The sequence below is a fragment of the Cheilinus undulatus genome, linkage group 6 (genome assembly GCF_018320785.1).
Source record: "Cheilinus undulatus linkage group 6, ASM1832078v1, whole genome shotgun sequence".
Lineage (NCBI taxonomy): Eukaryota > Metazoa > Chordata > Actinopteri > Labriformes > Labridae > Cheilinus > Cheilinus undulatus.
This window is the reverse complement of record NC_054870.1, coordinates 29,083,361-29,103,876: the sequence shown is the minus strand read 5'-3', so window position 1 is coordinate 29,103,876 and position 20,516 is coordinate 29,083,361. Positions and strand designations below refer to the sequence as shown.

At 39.4% G+C, this 20,516-nt stretch overlaps 1 protein-coding gene across 3 annotated transcripts in view; it reads right to left on the bottom strand.

The window, feature by feature from the left end:
• The window catches only part of pcnx2 (pecanex 2), a 52,083-nt gene extending 32,730 nt beyond the window's left edge, over nucleotides 1-19,353 (bottom strand). For all 3 annotated transcript variants that reach the window (XM_041789671.1, XM_041789672.1, XM_041789673.1), the window contains exons 1-10: nucleotides 18,909-19,353; nucleotides 14,115-14,317; nucleotides 11,466-11,583; nucleotides 11,326-11,365; nucleotides 8,337-8,863; nucleotides 8,050-8,244; nucleotides 5,472-5,960; nucleotides 5,200-5,377; nucleotides 447-597; nucleotides 179-321 (exon numbers count right to left, since the gene is read on the bottom strand). In XM_041789671.1, coding sequence (XP_041645605.1) covers nucleotides 179-321; nucleotides 447-597; nucleotides 5,200-5,377; nucleotides 5,472-5,960; nucleotides 8,050-8,244; nucleotides 8,337-8,863; nucleotides 11,326-11,365; nucleotides 11,466-11,583; nucleotides 14,115-14,317; nucleotides 18,909-19,061 — 2,197 coding nt within the window. In that variant the 5' untranslated portion in view covers nucleotides 19,062-19,353. The remainder of the gene's footprint in view (nucleotides 1-178; nucleotides 322-446; nucleotides 598-5,199; nucleotides 5,378-5,471; nucleotides 5,961-8,049; nucleotides 8,245-8,336; nucleotides 8,864-11,325; nucleotides 11,366-11,465; nucleotides 11,584-14,114; nucleotides 14,318-18,908) is intronic.
• Nucleotides 19,354-20,516: the final 1,163 nt, after the last annotated feature.

Genomic DNA, 20,516 nt, shown 5'->3' with positions numbered 1-20,516 from the left:
TTTTTAACTCTAAAGTCCATGATGACAAAAACATACCCTGTACACACTGTGTATATTCCACTGGATCTGACCACATCAGTCACCATATTCTGAATGCTATTGACTACAGTTTAATGAATGTCGTGCTTAATTTGGACCCAAATGTAGTAACATATTAGCGTCGAGACGAGGTGCTTACTGTGCACAGTATGGAAGGTGTAGGCCTCTTCCTTGTTGGTAGCCTCTGGTCTGCAGATGACCTGCAACATGGAGCTCTCTGACTGGGAGGTTTGTGAGGGCAGGGAGTCGTAGTCTGGATCTTTCTCTCTGTCTGTCTGTGGGCTGCAGACAGAAAACAATCAGCTGGAAGTCCTAGATGTAAAATGCTCAGGTAAGTCCTGTAGATGTGTGTGTGCTTGTGTGTGTCCGAGCTTTTTATTGAAGCATTTGGTGATAGGCACTGGTACCTGTCAGGGGAAACTATTGGGATCTGTGTGGGTAGTATGGCCTTGAGTGAGTCGGTAGGCAGACTGGTGGGTGGTTTTGGTCTCTCTGGTTTGCTGTCTGTGTTGGGCTCTGCTATCGCCTCGTCTGGTTTGGAAGTCACACTCAGATTCTCTGTAAACAGATCAAACAGAAATGCGCGTTGGTTAAAATAACAGAAATGTGTCAAGTCTTCATGAAAGCTTTTACTCATATTCTATAGTCGACAACAGAAGAAGTTAAAGTCACTTCACATTATCTCTGGATTTTGTTGGGGTTTTTTATGTAGTTGTTTATTTTGTTGATCTCATCCGGCTCATCAGTAAGCAGCTTTAAATGCTAACTGCACAGCACAATACAACAGACAATTAGACATTTATTAACCATGAATCAAAAGTCATGAAGCCAAATGAAAGCTTCTGTTACATGAGTCTACTGAAATTCGAAATTAGCAACTGTTAGCCCAGAGGTGTGCTTTTATGAGCTTAAAAAGGAAGCACTGTTTTTACTGCTTGCTCACTGACCTCAAGTGCCCAATAAACATAATAATACATTTTTAACTGCTTGAATCCCATCATTAATATATTTTTTTACATGTAATACTTTGCAGCAGCCACAACAATTTGATTCTTCGTATGACTAAATCCTTTAAGCAAGACAGGCAAGAAAAATCTCAGATGCAATTAGAATACACATACACAGGTAACTGCAGTGTTAGCATGAAGCTTTAAATTTATATAGCCAATCAAAACAGCTTCACGAAGAGCAGCATTAGGAATTTACTGTAGCTATGGAAAGTATGAAAAGATGGACAACACAACACTTCAAAAGCACAAGTGAAGCAAAAATGTTTGAAGCTCCCTCCTACAGATTGGCTGCTGTGAAGGTGATCAATCCCACATCTTCCATGTTACAGTTTTTTCACAATTGCTAGGACACATTGGCCACACTGGCCAAGACACACTTCTCAAACTCCTCCCTTTTTCTCTAAAAATTGTACACAAATCCCAGTTTTCAAGCTATTTTTAAAAAACCTCTAAACCTGTGGTCAATCTCATCAAAACAGTCTTAACTGTGCTCAGAGACAAACTCAGTTCTCAAATCACAAACACAGCGGTCAAAAGTAAAACACTAAAAGCCAGTCATTAAACAAAACACAGCAAAATAAAAAACACTGTGGATCGCTCCAGGGAAAAGTTAATTTAGAGACAGTTGTAAGACAGCAAATAAGTAAAGTTAATTACAATAAATGATACAATAGTAAAAAACATTGTTAAATTTTCCTAAATGGATATTTAAAGAACAAAACCTTCAGCACACCTGGAGACATGAATATGAGAGAAGTCAATCACAACATCACACCTGTGGGAGAAGGGGTTATCCCGCATAAAGTCCTGCTCAATCAATTCTAGATACAGATTAATACAATTTAAAGTTATCCACAGGTTGCATTATTCGAAAGTAAAGCTGAGTAAAATATTTGAATCAATCTCTCCCCTGTGTGACAAGTGTGGCACTGCAGAAGGTACACTAGTGCATCTGTTCTGGCAGTGTCCAGTGCTCAGTAAATTCTGGTCTGACATATTTAACTGGTTCTCCCAACAGTATCAAATGACTATTCAGCCAGACTGTCTCTTAGCAATATTTGGTTGCTCTGACAGGACAAAATCCCTTCCATCCCATCAAAAACAAGCCCTAAGCACCGGCATGGTGGTTGCAAAAAAATTAATATTGTTAAATTGGAAGTCTCCAACACCCCCATGTTTCAAAAGGTGGCTTAATGAGATGCTTTCTGCTGCTAAGATGGAACAGATCCGTGCAAGCAATTCAAACTCCCACAGCTATTTCTTAAAGCTGTGGAGACCTCTTCTGATGTTGCTAGACAAGACTTAACCGTAAGAATTATAGTGTTTGCTGCTACCTTGTATCTACACTCTGTACATGCTCCTCCTTGATGGATTACTGTGTGATGTAAATAGCAGAACCCCACCCAAACGTGTAGTTTTGTTCTTGTTTCTTGTTTTATTTTATTTTCTGTGTGTCTGTTAATCCTCGATTGTATTTTGTTTCCACCCAGGATGGTATGATCGAGGGGCTGCTTACTTTTAAATTTTGCTTTGAACTGCATGCGACATCTCACTTCTGCTCCTATTGGCTGTTTTTCTTTTAGCCTATATATTCTTGTGATACCATTGGGTCCTTTTGTCCTTGTGTCTGCCTGTTTGGTTATACTGAAAAATTCAAAATAAAATATTAAAAAAAAAAAAATCACAACATCACACTTCTCTGCCACAATTTCAAAGTTTGCTGCGTAGCTTCAGAGCTTGGCATTACTTAGAGCTTCAGCAGGTTGATTCACTATAGTAAACAACAATGAAGGTCGAAGTACAAAAATGCAACAACGCCGTTGGAGCTGCAATAGTAGACGGTAGTGTGCAAGAGTGTTTTCTACATTTGTTTTTGCTTATGTTTTCAGAAAGAAATAATTACAGCTCAGTCATAGCAGACAGATTGTATAGGTGGGTGTGATTTTTCATCAAATGGCCCTCATTTTCAAGTTCGTCTATCACTGTTACTGTATCTGGAATTTCACAGTATTAGATTTTTGCAGGTATCTAACATGTTGATATTTACAAAAAAAATATTAGCCGATATGTTGTAAAACTCCAGTACTCAAAACACAAATTCTCCCCCCTGTCACTGGGTCACTTTCCTCAAGCTTCTCACTTGCACAGACCAGCAAGTATAACTTATCTCAAAGGTGAATTTGACTCCCAAATAGCCACCAGTATATATAAAAAGATCATCAAACCAATTTCAGTATCTCACAAAGACAACCCAAGTAAATAGAAAATGCAATTTCTAAATGATGATTTTATTTATTAAGGGGAAAAAATCAAAACCTATCTGGCCCTATGTGAAAAAGGAATTGCCCCCTGAACCTAATAACTGGTTGTGCCACCTTTGGCAGCAATAACTGAAATCAAGCGTTTGCAATAATGATGATGAGGCTTTCGTATTACTGTGGAGGAATTTGGCCCACTCTTCTTTACAGAATTGTTTTAACTCAGCCATATTGGAGGGTTTTAGAGCATGAACTGCCCATTTAAGTTCACACCAGAGTATCTCAATTTGATTTAGTCCGGACTTTGTCTTGGCCGCTCCAGAACCTCAATTTTGTTTTTTTTTTTTGAGCCATTCAGAGGTGGACTTGCAGTCATGTTTCATGGCATTGTCCTGTTGCATAACCCAAGAGTGCTTGAGCTTGAGGGCATGAACTGATGGCTGGATGTTGGCCTTCAGGATTTTCTGGTAGACAGCAGAATTCATTGTTCCATCAATCAGAGCAAGTGGTCCAGGTCCTGAAGCAGCAAAGCAGCCCCAGACCATCACACTGACACCACCATGTTTGACTGTTGGCATGATGTTTTTTTTTATCAAATGCTGTTATTTTTAAACCAGATGTAACAGGCCGCACACCTTCCAAAAAGTTCAACTTTTCTCTCGTCAGTCCACAGAATATTTCTCCAAAAGACTTTAGGATCATCAAGGTGTTTCTTGGCAAATGTGAGACAAGCCTTTGTGTTCTTTTTTGTCAGCAGTGGATGGATGCCATTTTTGCCCAGTGTCTTTCTTATGGTTGAGTCATGAACTCTGACTTTAACTGAGGCCAGTGAGGCCTGCAGTTCTTCGGATGTGGTTCTGGGTTCTTTTGTGACCTCCTTGATGAGTCATCGTTGCACTCTTGGAGTCATTTTGGTTGGCCGACCACTCCTAGGAAGGTTCACCACTGTTCCCAGTTTTCTACATTTGTGGATAATGGCTCTGACTGTGGTTCGCTGGAGTCCCAAAGTCTTGGAAATGGCTTTGTAACCTTTTCTAGACTGATAGATTTCAGTCACTTTGTTTCTCATTTGTTCTTGAATTTCTTTGGATGGTGGCATGATGCGTTTCTTTTCCAGATCTTGTAGCCTACTTCACTTTGTCTGGCAGCTTTATTTAAGTGATTTCTGGATTCAAAAATCTGTAAGTAATCAGGCCTGGGTGTGGCCAGTGAAATTGAACTCAGCTTTCCAAGACCTGTGGTTAATCACAGTTAACACTTGATTTAACAAAGGGGGACAATTCCTTTTTCACATAGGGACAGTGAGGGTTTAGCTTTTTTCCCCTTAATAAATAAAATCATCATTTAGAAACTGTATATTGTATTCACTTATAAGATATTAAAATTGGTTTGATTATCTGAAACATTATATATGTATATATGACAGCTGACAGCTTTGTTGACAAATATGTCTCATGCCCTATTGTTTACTCTGGAAGGGCAGGGTGGAGAAGAACAGTTAGAGGAAGTGTTAGGAACAATAGCAGAAAAGCCATTGAAATTTCTCTATGTCTGCTTTAAACCAACAAAATCATCTGTTCTGCTGAGGACTGTAATATAGCAGTAAGCTTTGCCATTTTAGATGTTTAGTTAAATGTGTGTTTTGGTTAGTAGATGTGCTGTGACATCAATACTACTGCGCTTCCTTCTTGGATAGACTCTGGCTCCAAGTAAGCAAGGTGTCTGCACCAATAATTACGCAGGATTTGTTCAAAGGAAGGGGTTGGAGATGCATTGAGAATACACCTATAAGCCTATATCTATGGTATAAATGTATAAAAATGCTTTACTTTGAGCCAATTATAGATAAAGGAGATGGAGATAAAGGTACAAACCCTCCAGATAAAATTCACCTTCCTCAGCAGTTCCTTCTTCCTCTTTGCAGTCTGTCCCCTCATCTTCCTGCATACTAGCAGCTCCTCCTCTGGAACTGAGAGACCCCAACAAGGAAACAAACTCCAAGAAGTTGGATTCGTTGGGTATTTGGCCTTCCTTTGCTTCCAGATCTGACTTGGAACTTGTCATGGTGGTCTGTTAAGGAGACAAATGTCTGTATGAATGCGAAGGCAGATTTTAATGGATATGGATAAACAGAACATAAAACAGAGCTAAAGTGCCAACATACTGTGTTTTGTGAGCGGTCTGACAGAAGAACAGCATCTTTCCCACTGTCCATGCTCAGCCCACGGATATGAGTCCTTCCCCCAGGCCCGTAGCGGCCTAAGGCAGGCGGCAGACGCAGGAAACCTTGTGAATCCACATTAGCATCTAGAGGATCTGTGTCATCAGGATGGGAGTGGACATCAATACCTGATGAGCTGTTATCGTTTGTTATCTGAGGGCTTGGTGTGCTGTCATTGGTCAGTTGAAGACCTAGATTTTCCTGGTTGGGATCAGGACCCTCTGTTGTGAACTCAGAACTGGTTGTTTCCCTGCACATGTGAAACTCTTCACTTTGACTTGTCTGTTGTTTCAGGGTGGGGTCGTCCTCTGAGCCAGTCGCATCCTCTTCCTCTTCTTCTTCTTCCTCATCAATCTCCTGTTTGTCATCCTCAGGGGAGTCGAAGGTGATGACGGGAATCTTGATGTGACACTCTCCTGCATCTTTTTGAGCCTTTTTGAAACACAGACATATCACAAATAAACTTTAAAGTCTAAAGCACATTTTAAGCAGGAGACAGTAAAATCTGACAGAAACATACTGAGACAGAAACAGGGATGAGAGAGTGGGGAAAGGACCACAGGCTGGACATGAAGCCAGATCGCCTGTGTACATGGGACACATCTTAACCACTATGCCATCTGAACTACATTTTTAGCCTTGCCAAAGAAACAAGATTAACAGTGAAAGTTTTTGTTTAAAATTTGTGTGCCCTTAAAACTTGATGCAGCCATCTACTGGAACTTTTTTTTTTAAAAGGTTCTTGTCCTATTGATATTAAGTCAATTTTTTACACACATGGTCTCTTCCGCCCAGCCTCTCCTTGTCCATTGACTTTTATACTGCTCTGCTGACAAAATTCATTAGTAATACATTTAATCAAGTCATCTATATAAAAAACTCTCAATTAAAAAAGTTTTACTTCATGTTCAAGTAAAGTAACTTGGTACACCAGATGGATTTGTTTCAAACATCCATCTGGAAAACCACTCATACAGAGCATTTGGGAAAGGGCAGAGCCTTTGAATTAAAAAAAAAAAAAAACTTGGAGGGTGATTGGATGAACATTCTGTCTGTCACATCTTTACAGGCCAATCAGCGCAACAAAACACATGATGTAGCCACCAGCTAGCTGAGCCCCTGCCAAAGGAGTAAACACCATCACAGCTGAATCACGCGAACCAAGGCGACTGTAGACATGTCAGTACACGACTTTTGTCGTTTTTGAAAAGAAAACAACTCACTGCTGTTCTTTGTTCTTCTTTTAATGAAGAAATGTCATTAAGTTCTGATAAAACTGGGGCTTTAGCCATAATTGCACTGGCCTCTTGTTGCTGCTTGTTGGAACTTTGCTTTCCTCTTTCAAAATAAAAGCATGACATTGATGATGACAGTGATGGCCAAATACTGGGAATATAAGAGTACCAACCTATATATTTTCAAAATAAGACATTAAATTTGTTTAAAAACCCCTAAAATCAGAAAAGATTTGGTAAATAACTGTGATATCAATATTGATTAAAATAAATGAGATTATATTTTTTGCAAAATTAAAGGAAAAAAAAGTACATTAACATAAATCTAAATATAGAAAACAATCTCTCAAAGAGAACATACATTTTAAAAAATCATTCATTGTAAACAAATACAATATGAATAAGAGTAGTTAAATGATTTTTGTACCTCTCCTGCCAAGTGAGAAAAATAAATTCTGGAGTTTTGTTGATTTGAAGGCACAGGCAATGGAAGAAGTGGTGCTGAGGCTACAGTAGCACCCCATATATAAAGTTAAGGTAAAATCCTCAAATTAAAAATAAAACATTTTAACTCATGTTTACCACTTTTTATTTGGTATATAGTGTAATATGTTTTTGTTGTTAGTTTTCTATAGTTGCCTGTGATTTGATTATACTTTCTGCAGAGATAAAACTCACCACAGGTCTCTAGCATTGCACACTCCATTTTTAGGAGGTTCCAATACAAACAAAGTGAACAAAGATGTCTGATCTTTCTGTAAGACAAAAAAAAAAAATCACATTTCTCTAGAATTTTGAGCTTCAGTTTATAATTCCTTTAATAACTTAAAAACAACTTGAGTGGCTCAGGTAGCCTAGTGGCTATGTCAGTGCAAAACTGACATCTCAACAATGAGTGCAACAGAGCCTCATAAACACATCTATAGAAAAAAACACTTCTGAGAAAGAGAGATAGATAACTTGTACAGATGAGTGAGCCAAGGATTGTGTCATTAAGCACAGAGGAGGAAAGAGAAGAACTTCATTGGATCATCTGCCCTAATTGGAGATACACAATACTGGATTTTGGCCATTTTACATTGTGAGCAGAATGTGACACAGCTGCATCTGAAATATTGATATCTGTGCATAGGTTTTTCATTTAGGATGCAAGGCCATTCTACATCCCAACAGGTGTATTTGATTTCCACTCATGCACTTTGGTAGTATTATGCTATCATATAACCACTTAAAATATTTACTGGATTTCAATCGTATCAAAAGTATTCAAAGAACCTTGTCCTTACCTGTGCATTCTCCAGAAGGCTCTGCTTCACACTCTCCTCCAGCTGAGCTGCAGTCTGAGGGTCACAGCTCATAGTGATGATGATCTTGACTGTGTCGTTGTCATCCAGATGAGCCGACACAGGCCCAGGGCCGGAGTTATCAACCAGAACTACTTCAATCTCATCAGAACAGTAGGTCTCCTCCACTGGCTCAGCCTTAGGGACAACATGAAAAACATAAAGAGAATAGTTATACTCAAATGAAATGATAGTTTTTTTTGTTCTGTTTCTGTGTCTGTAAGACCAACCTGTGCAGGAAGATCAGGAATGTTGATGAAATCATCTTGGCAGTCCTGGGGGGTCTCCAGTGAATTGTTGTTGGCATCTGAGAGCTCTTTCTGCCCTTCACTTTCCTCCTCACTCTCATCTCCACTTCCCTTTGAAGGAGGCAGACCTTCATCAGCTGTTTCCATATCTGCAGTCTCTTTATCGTCGCAGTCTTCCTCCTCTTCTATTCTATCCTTCCCTGAGTCTTTTTCTACCATACTTTCCTGCTCTGATTGTTCTCTATTAGGCCCTGTTAAAAGGGTCTGCGTGTCCATTCCTTCTTTCACAGCTCCAGTATCAATTATTTCCGTGTCCATTTTCCCTGACCCACCGGCAGATCCAGGTCGCGTCTCTTCTCTTTCAGCTCGGGATGGGGGCCTCTGCTGGGCCTGCAGCAGGGGGGCGGCCTGGTCAGGATTGGGGCTGGAGAGGTCATCTGGAGAAGGCTCTGGGCTTAGTTGCAGGCCTCCCTCCACAGGTTTCTCCTCTGCAGTGCCCTCAGTCTGTCCTGGAAGCAAAGAAAATGCTAATTTGGACTGTTGATTAAAGATGCAGTAATAATGAACTTCTGCTCGACAAAACAACAATAATTACAGTTCTTTGTCCCTAAATCACACTGCTGTTTACAAAAGTAATTGCTATTAAAAGATAAATGCAATTCCAGTCACCTATCCATACCAACTTTTTTGCACACTCATTTGATTCAGTACAACATCACAGTGTAGATAGTGATGCTGGATTTCATCTAACTAATCACCAGTGCATTAGGTCATACATTTACTGGAAGCAGTCAGCTGATCTTTTTGGTTGGCAGCTACATCTGTTTCTGCTTGCCTTAGAATATTTACAACAATGGAGTGCTTGCAGAAAAAGACTCTGCAATGTCCAAAAAGTGCATTAGAGAAAAGGAAAAAGGTTGGCTTCCATGTCTGAATTATTCTGTTAATAAAGAATATCTAACCTGTCATATGGAGTCACATACAAGCCAACACAAGATAGAATAAATTCATCACAGATTACCTGCAGCCTCCTTATTTACAGTCTTTTAGAGTATTCTTCTCATGTGGTCATATTTTCTAATCAATTTTCAACATTTAATGAATCACAGGGAAGTCATCTATCTGATTCAGATTCATTTTACATTTACTACCAAACTAAGAGAAAGCTGAATCAATGCTGTGTGTGTGGAAAACAAACTCCACAAAATGATGCTTGAAAAAATGTGTGACTTTATCCAAGGTAGCAATCAGAAACAACACTCACTGATTTCGTATGACAGTTACTATGACTGTGTCATAAAAAGCAAGAGCCCTTACAACTTAAGCATAGTTGCATAATATAATGCCCAAAGCACTGTTGTTTTCAGAAAAGAGGTAAATTATGTTAATAAAATACTTTTTTTTTAGCTCTAGAAGCAACAAACAACACATAAAAGGCACATAAACCAGCAAAATGAGGATAACCTGGGCTGACTTCTAGCTAATGTAAGCATGCACACTAAAATGTACTCGTTAGCCAGGGCTGTCCACAGAATTGGTCGAGCCCCTGAAAAAAAACACAGAGAATAGGTTGTCCTCGGTTGTGATTTATTGATGATGTCAATGCATGAGTGTTGGATCGGTAGCATTACTGCTAGCATCCTGGATCACAGTTACTTCATTTTTGACCAGAAAAGTGTATGAAACAATTATTTTATCGTTTTACCAACCCAATTTTGCTGCCCCCCCCCCAATTATTGCTACTTTTTAAAAACCTTTTTTGCCACTTCTACTTGGCGCTTTTCCCATTTTAGCCAAAAATGGCAATGCAACTTTAATCCTTTTTTGCCCTTCTCCACACAATTTTACTGCTTTTTGCCATTTAAACTAATATTTGCCACTGTTTGTCAATTTTTGCAACTACTTTGCCACTTTTAATACATTTTTTGTTGCTTTTTATCCATTTCGTCCATCAGTATATTCTGCCACGTTTAAACTATTTTGCTGTTTTATTGTCCATTTATGCCACTTTTAACCCAATTTTCTGTTTTTTTGTCCATTTTTGCCACTTTTCGGCTACAAGTTATCTCATTTTTTTCTGCTTTTCACCTATTGTTGCCTCTTTTCAAAATTGTTTAATTTTGTCCTATTAAAGTTGTCTCAGTTTTTCTACTTTAATCTCTGGCACCATGACATTTGTGTACATCATTGCTTAGCTATGAAGTCTGACATTACTTTCCTAATGGCTTTGTTCAGTGTATTCAACCACTTTGTTTATATTACCAATAAAAAGATGACTGTTATCAGGAAAGGAATTTTCATTTTGAAAAAGGCAATACTTTACAACAGCATAAAATATCAAATTTCCTTTTTGTTGCTTTGATAACAGTGATCATTATTCATGTGAAAAAAAAATATGGTTATTACAGCTTCCTTTTACAATAGACAACAATTTTGTCAATCTCCATAGACCCCCAGTTTGAGTGGGCCACAGAAAGCTCTCTCCTTTATACCCCTTTATGGACAGCCTTGTTGCTAGCTAATGTAGCAAACAATGTTATAAGCATATTAAGTGAGCTAATTAATCTGGGCTCTTGTAAAATTAAACATACAATTCCTTAATTTTTTGTTATGGTTTCAGCCTATTTTGTCCAACTAGCTTCAAGTGACTATGACTTGCAAAGAATAAGACCCATACCATATAAACATCAATTTAACATTGGTCGTAATTTAGACTAGTTCATTCACAGCAATCATGAGGGCTGCCAGGGATTCAAGGTGCAATGAACATCTGACAATAGCTGAATGAAATTAGCTCATGTTTTTATATTTTCACAGCCCCTGTAAGTTGTTGTCTCTAAGAACTATCCTAACTTTTCTTCCTCATCTGGCACCCTTAGAAGCAACCAGTTTTCCTTCCCATTGATTTCCATTTCCCTTGAATAATAGCCTATCTGTATCGCAGTAAAACTCAGAGAGCAGGCTGTCTCACCTTCCACAGTCTTCACCATCTCGTCTGACTTTGAACTGTCCTGTGGGACGGAGAATTCAGAACCACAAGATTCAAATCAGGACATCATGTAGGTCAGCGGCACAGTGTTTTAAAGTGTCCATCCATTAAATGTCACTTACCACCCCAATCAGTCCCGGGTCAGTTTCAGTCTGTTTTACTGTCACCTGTATTACTGGACTGGGACCCTTCCGAGCCAACATTGTCATGGCAACACTATCAGGGACTGTACTGCTTTTCCTGTAAGACAACGACAAGAGATAGGGGATGAAACCTTAGACAATGATAAAAGATGAAGATTCTGACGACAGCCATCGCTTTGAGAATAAATCATTTCAAGCCTCTCATGTCTTCTTAAATACACTGAATTTACAGCTGAGGAAGTAAAAATACCCATCAGTGCTTTCTTTATTGTTTCTCTGCAAGCACTTAAAAATCTTTAAAGAAACCAAAAGAGCACAGATTGATGGATTTCCTTTTCTTAGAGTCCATGCAGATTAACTGCATTGGAGCCAAGCAGGTAAGCAAAGACACCTGACATCCCCTCATTAAATTGACCATTTAATATAGTCTCAGTCAAGTCTTTAAAATGAAGTGGGGAAATATTTTTTCTTGCTCTTAAAGCCAATCTGACTATATTTACCCTGTGGCAATCTCCCACTGACATCATGCCCATTGCAGGATGATAAAATCTTGTTATCAATTTGTCCTGGTGGATTCAAGGTCTGCATAGGGAATAAGAACCTGGGATTCTGTCAGATTATCATTTCATTGCCTAATGGACTGAAAGCAACCAAAATACAACAGATAATGAAATCTGGCCTCATCTCAAGGTAAATCATAATATTTAAAACTCATGGACTTAAAACAGCAAAATGACTGCTGAGTATGTGAGAATTGGCAGCTAACCATAAGCTAAAAAGATGATTATACTTTCCAACAGTCACTTTTGCTATAAAGTTGAATGCAAACTCAGTTTTGCCTGTGTCTGAAGAAAGCTAACAGCACATCAACAAGATATTTTCTAAAGATGTTTTGTCATTGTTGCCTTTATTTGATAGGACAGCTGAAAAGAGGAAGGAAATATTAATAGAGAGAATGGGGGAAGCACCAAACATGTGCCAAGACCAGTTAGTTGAGATCTATAGCTGCTGCTTATGGGTGCCTGCTCTACCCACTGAGCCAAGCTGGCACTCGAGACGTTGGTCTTTGACATTAAACAGACACTGGGTATTGTCATTAACTAAAGAATGTGTTCTGATATAAACAATGTTGGGTAATTGACACCAGTAAGACTGATTTTTGAAAATCAAATAGGTGTTGGGTTCAACATAAGCTAAAAGCTGGGTTTGACACCAACTAGTTACTGAGTTTTGATGTGAACAAGATCAGTGTTTGTCAAAATTGGAGTCACCAAAGGATGGTAGGGGGTCGCAGAGGCAAGAGGTGGGAAAATGAAAAAAATAAATGAATACAATCAACTAATAGTATTACTTTTGGCAATATTTTCTAATTTGCAATGATGACATTTATTGCTACAAAATAAAAATTCACATTATTTTTCTCTTCCAAACTTTTGATTTAGTTTCACTGATAATTTACTTTTAGTCACAGTTGAATATTGTTAAGGGGGAGTTAGAAAGACAGAACAGACGAAAGAAACCTTGGATGCCATAAGTAGATGAAAAGACTGAATAATTAAAAAAAAATGCATTTATACTTTCTGTTGATATTATTGATGATTATTTTTCAAGACACAAATTCTAAAACCCATATACCTTCCTACACTTATCCAAGATTATGTCGCAGTGGAAGCAGGCGAAGTTAGTCAGCCCAGACATCCCTCTCTCCCACAACATTTTCCTGCTCTTCCTGAGGAATTCCGAGGTGCTCCCAGGCCAGAAAGGCCAAGTTAAGAAGTTGTATAATGGAAAGAAATGAGAAATTTTGCATGACGCGGATCCCTGCCAGAGGCTTATGCTATGTGGAGGTCCTTGGCATGGTTGAGATTGGGAACTCCTGAAATAGATGTTGGGTTTTGACATCAGCTGGATTCTGGGTGTTGACAACAAGTTCCTAGAGCTTCCTATAGATCTCAGCATCGTCAGACTTATAAACAGATACCTACTGCCGCAAATAGAATATCACACTGAAGTCAACAGGAATGTAAACACAAGCTCATTCACCAGCTCATAAAACAGAGGCAAGGCAAGGCTTTTGTTGATTGTTAGGTTTTGACAGCTGACTTCCTGTTGGCCAACCCAATCTCCGTTTATTACTTAGTTTATTGCATTTTTTTAACTAATAACTTTATCCATTTCAGAGCTGTACAGCTGATTTTGTTTTCATGACCGGAACTTTTAACCCTGTTTAAGTCTAAGCAATACTTAACATCACTGAACAAACAGTGCAGTGGAATAAATGATCTCAGGCAACAGGCAGTAAGATAACAAAAGAGCATATACAGTACTTCCAAATTGTTGATCAAGTCCTCATGCTAAGCCACCATAATACAACATCAGAAAATGTAACTTTTTCAGTGCAGTTTGTGAAAAAAAGGCAAAGACAACTTAATTGTCTGATATTCAAAAACTTAAACTATCTTTTCATTCCTTGAAACAGTTGGGAGTCTTTGAAGTGATTATAACTTTTCATATTCCCACTGGTTACACTGTGTATAAGATTAATGATAACAATAATGTAAGATAGTTAATGGTATTATCAGCTGGCATAGTTTAAATGCTCCGCTGTAGAGACTTGGCTGGTAATACCTCATATTGGCAGGCAGGCAGGAGTCCGATGCATTGCTTTTCTTCTCTGGAGCCTTACTGAGGTCAGATAGGCTGTTGCAAACCACGGCCTCACCCTCATCAAACATCACATGCAGCCGATAGTTGGCCATCTTAATTAAGATGAAGAAGACAGTGATGGAGGTACAGTAGATGCTCAAAGCCATGGCCGTAGGGGGCAGAGCCTGTTGGGAGGGACAGAAGAGCATCAGATTTTCAAATCAACAACTCCAGAGATGTCTGACTTTCTAGCAGCCCAAAAGCACAGCCTACTTTTTGTCATCTTGCTGTAAAATTCTGCCAAACATGAAGCATAATTGCATGACCACATTATTCTCAGAGTTTATTACAGGTTCAATGAACCAAATGATCTAACCTGATTAAAATGGTGTATTACTGAGGAGTATTGATCCCAAGATGATGAGCAGCCCGTAGCAAGGAACAGGAAGATTAAAGACAGAACATCTGCATCCTGCTCTTACATGAGTCATACAAGTCTTGAGAGAGTTGTGCTGCATTGAACATTGTAAACAATGATTTGTGTCTGCAGGTAAAATTATACAGTGTTCATGTAAGCTAAAATGTAATTCATGCCTTTATCAAATTGTTCCCTCAAATTTCTGCTTTCATGTGTGTGTGTGTGACCTTCAGATAAAAGTGCTAATAAAACTGAAATCTGAAACATCTCTCTCCTTGAGTGCTTGTGTTGTTTTTGCAGGAGAGGCAGTGAGTGTTTCCAAACAGAGGTTAAAAATGTAAGCACAACAGCATATAGTAACGCTTTGGAGACAAATGTCTGAGCTGCCACTTTTCCTTTAGGTGTTTTGACGTTGCCATACTATCTCCTTCAAATATGGCTGTTTCGAGATTATGAGAACACACCATAGGCACATTAGAAGTGCTGATTTAAAGAGATAAGATCCAATCATGTTTAGCAATGTATCAACATAAATCTCTGAATCATATTCAGATGTAACTGAGTAGGATGGGAATTTCAGCTTAAATCATGATACACCATACAATACAATACATATTAATAATATCATCATATAAAGATTCTGAAATTGTTTATATGTTACAAGACAATCATTTCATGTTATTTTCAAACCTGTTTTCTTCAGTTTCACTTTTCATCTTTGTCTTTCAGCTTCTTTCCCCCTGTCTATCATTATCCAGCAGTCTTTCTTTATTTGGTCGTTAAACATCCATTCATATCAGCCTCATTCATGTCATAATCAACAGAATGACACCCATTTCAGACTTTGTGCATGTTTGCTGCATGTTTGCTGAGTGTTGGCAGTGTCTCCCTGTTGTCACAACCCTATCTGTCTACATAAGTTTTACCTCAATAAATCACGCTACAATTTATGTGATTCATTCTATAGCTGAGCCAGGAAATACTCAGAACAAAAGCACTGTGTCAATGTGAGTTGAGATGTCAAAGTGGGCTTTTACATTGAAAAGCACAGCTGAATTGTACTGTGTTTATTTTGCCTGTGACATATTCTACATTCATATCTGCCAAAACAAGGCAAATGTGGCTCTCTATTAATCATTTTCCTGTCTATTAAAATGAGGAGAGCCTTCTATTTCATGACATGAGTTGCACTTTTATAACTGCGACAGTGATGTATGCATATGCAATAGCCAAATTGCAAGATGCGCAATGTTAGTCAAGTGACCTGTAGAATGTCATGCAACTTTTGTGCTGACTGGTGGAATCCAAAACATGTGTTTTCCCATTTTCCTCTGAAAATGACAGCAACTCATCCCAGTTTGCCTTAATATTCAGTCAGTTAATGACACAGATGTGTCAAGTGTTTACTTTAAAGCACTGTAGTGTATGACAGTCTCAGCATGGTTTAAAATTTAGTAATGTACACAAAAAGGCTAATCTGACACGCCAGATGGATGTGTTTCACACAGGATGAACGTTCTGTCTGTCACATCTTTAAAGGCCAATCAGAGCAACAAAACACATGATGTCGTTGCCGCTACCGAGGAGTAAACTGCATAACACGAACCATGGCGACTGTCTATAGGAACAAATTCATTTGTAGAGTTTTTGGCTGGACCTACAGACGCCAGATGGATTTTTTTCACACATCTATCTGGAAAACCACTCATAGACAGTGTTTGGGAAAAGGCAGAGCCGTTAAAAAAAGAAACATGGTGGTTGGATGAACATTCTGTCTGTCACATCTTCGGGTCAATCAGAGCAACAAAACACGTGACGTTGTAGTCCCAAACCGAGGTGCACTGCTACCGAGAGTAAACTCCATAGAGTACTGCATAACATGAAACATGACGACTGTAGACATGTCAGTACATGACTTTTGTCATTTTTGAAAAGAAAACAACTTACTGCTATTCTTTGTTCTTCTTTTAACAAAGAAATGTCGTAAAGTTCTGATAAAACCGGCACTTTAGCAGAATGCACACTAATGTCTTCCACCATAACTGCACCGGCCTCTTATTGCTGTTTGCTTATGTCACGATTCCGCCGCGCCCCAAAGTACTGGCCCTCATCGCTGATTGGTCCTGTCACTTTCCAACCAAGCCCAAACTGTTCTGACGGGAGTTCTGCAAAATGGATTCGCCAGAAAGAAACGTGGAAACGGGCATATCCATCTGCTTTGCAAGGTTACGAAAAGGCACTACATCTATTTCAATTTCCTTTTTTAGCAGAAAATCCCAATATATACAGGATATGCAGTTACCATTCAATAAGGGGGGGTGCCCCGCCCCCCTCAACGGAACCCCCCGTGAAGTTCTCCAATGCAACTGATTTATCCTCTAAAATGTGTATGTACCGATGCCCCACTTGCTTTACGTCCAAGATAGTTAAATGACCGCTGGATTTCGGCGCGAGATTGTAGCAATTGCGCACAATTTATAAAATTCTCACAACAAGTCTGACATTTGTAATACAGGAAAATCCTGCAATCCCCCGTATATCACGCTGCTAACTGACAAACCGGTGGGAAACATGGTTAATAAAATCAGCGACAGCTGGGTTCATGTCTGCACCGGCCCCCTGATCTTCTCACCACAGCAGGCAGAAACACACAGGGTCCCTCACAGGTGTGTGGGGGCAGGTTTGCCGAATATCGGAGGGAATCAGTTCCTATACAGACTATGAGCAGCCCATCCATGAGTCACCTGACGATCATTTTACCATTTTAAAATTCATTCATCTCGGATCAATAAACTGGTGGACTACCCCTTTTGACTTTTTATTCCTGGCGTGCATGTTTGTCATAGCGCCTGACGCTATTGGTGATATTTATGATCGTTATTAATACTCTTAAATAAACCTCATCGACATGCAGATTACGACAGAAACCTCAAACTTTATAAACCTAGGAGTGTTGACATAAGATCACACAGGCATAGAGACAACAGGAAACAGAGATAGCACTGTGTGTGGATAATAATAGTGAAGAGAGCGAAAATGAGTAGATTAAGTCAGTGGAGGACAATCATCATAAAGAACATTTACCAAGATACATAATCTCACCTGTTATAAATATGTTATATGTTACAATAAACGGTCTCCTAAATATTTTTTGGTTATTTAATAGTTAAATCTTTAAGATGTCAGACTCATTTGCATGTGGGGAGGCTTTTTTGACAGCATAGGTCAACTTTACTCATAATATTGGTCTGATACAGTCCTAACGTTACTCCTGATGTGGCAGGAAGGCAAAAAAGTTCATTTCCAACCCTGTCATTCATACATGCATGAATAAAGATAGATAGAAGTTTTTGTGTCAGTGCGCCCCCCCCCCCCCCCCAAAAAAGCTGTAATCTAGGGGAAACACTGATATGAAAGAAAGAGAAATATCAGAACAGATTGTTTTTCCTATATCTTTCTAGTTCACAAAAAAGTAATCTGAAAGCCCTCACTTGTTAACAGGCATACCAAAATGAAAATCAAGCCACAACGTAGCCATGGCACAGCCATTTGCCTGAAACAGCTAGAAGTCTTGAAGTTGTAATGCAGTGGGTCAGATTGACTTATTTGTTGGTTTATTTTTAGATAAAATACCCTTCTTTTTGCACCAGCAATTCCATACCTGTGTGACACAAGTCAGGCTATTGATATGTTGACATATCAATATTCTTCCCCACACCTTATAATGTTAGCCACATTATCAAAGTATTTTTTTTCGACTGAATTACACAAAACATAGTTTTCAGTGTCTCACTGCTGCAGTTTAAGATTGTGTTTACCATCATAGAAAATTCACTGTGCTATTTTTTATCATAACTAAGGTCAAGGTGTTTGACCTATGCTAGCAACTCTGTCTTGAATTCATGCCACCCTATTCTTTGTATGATTCCTCCTCAGCTCCTCCTCCCATTCTCCACAGCTACTGTATCTCTTCAAGATATTACAGCTGCCGCAAATCTCATATGAACTGTCAGGGTTTTATAACAGGGAGCAGTGCAGCCTCTGTGGCACTTACTCTGAAGGCCATGCCATGAAAATAGTATTTACGCCTCCTGTCTCTCCCACTGCCACATCCAGGAGCAGCCATGCGTTCCCTCACTGCATGCGAGGAAAAAATACTGCGACAGTGCTGCCTGTTTTCTCCAGCCTTGTGATTCACTCACCTCAGTAGCAAGCAGACAATGACTGGTGTTAAAATCTTGCATTGCCACTGCACGTTTATCCAAGAAAGGATTAAAAGGACGCTTGACAATAAAACATTTTGGCACCATACATCCCCTTCGCGGCCTTGAACGTCATGTTCCCCTGTAAAAACTCACCAGATGGAGGGACAGAGGCAACATCAGGAGAAATATCCACAGATAGAGGTGGCAGGAGTTGTTGAATTTGTTCTGGTCCGGGTCGTGATACCAGCCCCCGGTCAGAGATGCCCAGACTCCCTGACGCAGGGTCTGCACAACCTGGGAGCCCATCTCTGCTCCTCTGTCCTCCTCCTCCTCCTCCTCCTCCTCTCCGCTCAGGTTGAACGGACGGATGATGCCGCTGCTGCTAGGCTACAATGAAATGATCTCCTCTAATGCATGCTACTGTCGCTACGCCTCCATGTTGGAGCGATACAGCACGTCTCCTGAGCCGTTTCTCTCATGCATCGTCGGTCTGCCTCGGCGGTTTCCTCTCGTGTGCCTGTTCCCATCCCAATGTCGATTCGTCCATTGCTGCTGCCGCGGTCCTCATCTTGTCCTGTTCGTCTCTCTCCTTCTCCCTCTCCACCTCTCCTCTAGCTGCCTGTACAGATGCGCCGCTCCGACCGCCTCCCCTCCCTTTTCCACTCCTCCTCTCTGCCTCCCTCCCTCACAATCCTCTGCTGTTATGATTCCCACCTTCACTGTTGATCTGCGCAGTAACGCAGCCAAGCTGTTGGAGTGCAAAATAACAATCTATTCGAACAGACCATGTGCTTTTAATTCATAACGTGTATCTGACTCATTACGTAAAATTAATCCATTTTCATACACAGGAAAATAAAATTGGTACTTTTATAATACAGGCTAAAATTGCGTCATTGATACCCTAGAAAAAGTCTAAGTAATCTAGAAGTAATGTTTGGATGTGTTTTTGACTTTGGTGAACTCAGTATGATTGGGAGGTGAGGTTGAATGGGACTGTTAAACAAAATACGGTTGAAAATTGAATAGAAAAATATTCCACTTCCCACATATTGAAAATTGAATGCCCTCATTGGTATGACATCACGGGAGTAGGAATGGCAAACATCAAACAGGAGAAACTGCAAAATTTCTTTAACTTTAAATTTACAAAAAATTGTTACAAAAATCCACCTTTTTGTGTTTCATGTATGTAAGTTTTGTTTTAGTCAAAATGAGTGACATCAAAATGTTAATCCCCTTCAATAAAGCAATTGGTATCAATTTTGCAATATGAGCAAAAATGACTCGCTCCTTCTACTCTAGCCAGCTTGACCTCCCCCACCCCAGCTACCTCCATTATAGCTAAAAGCTTGTGTCACCCTCATATTCAGATTCATGCTACTATGATTAATTGCTTCTGAAATAATTTCATTATTTTCAATACACGTTGTGAACCCTTTGGGATTTCTTGGATTTCTGCATAAATTGCTCATAAAATGTGTTCTGATCTTCATCTAAGTCACAACAATAGACAAACACAGTCTGCTTAAACTAATACTGCATAAAAAATGATATATTTTCATGTTTTTATTGAATAAAACATGTAAACATTCACAGTGAAGGGTGGAAAAAGTATGTGAACCCCTAGGCTAATGACTGGTTGACCCTCCTTTGGCAGTAATAACCTCAACCAAACGTTTCCTGTAGTTGCAGATCAGACCTGCACAATGGTCAGCAGGAATTTTGGACCATTCCTCTTTACAAAACTGTTTCAGTTCA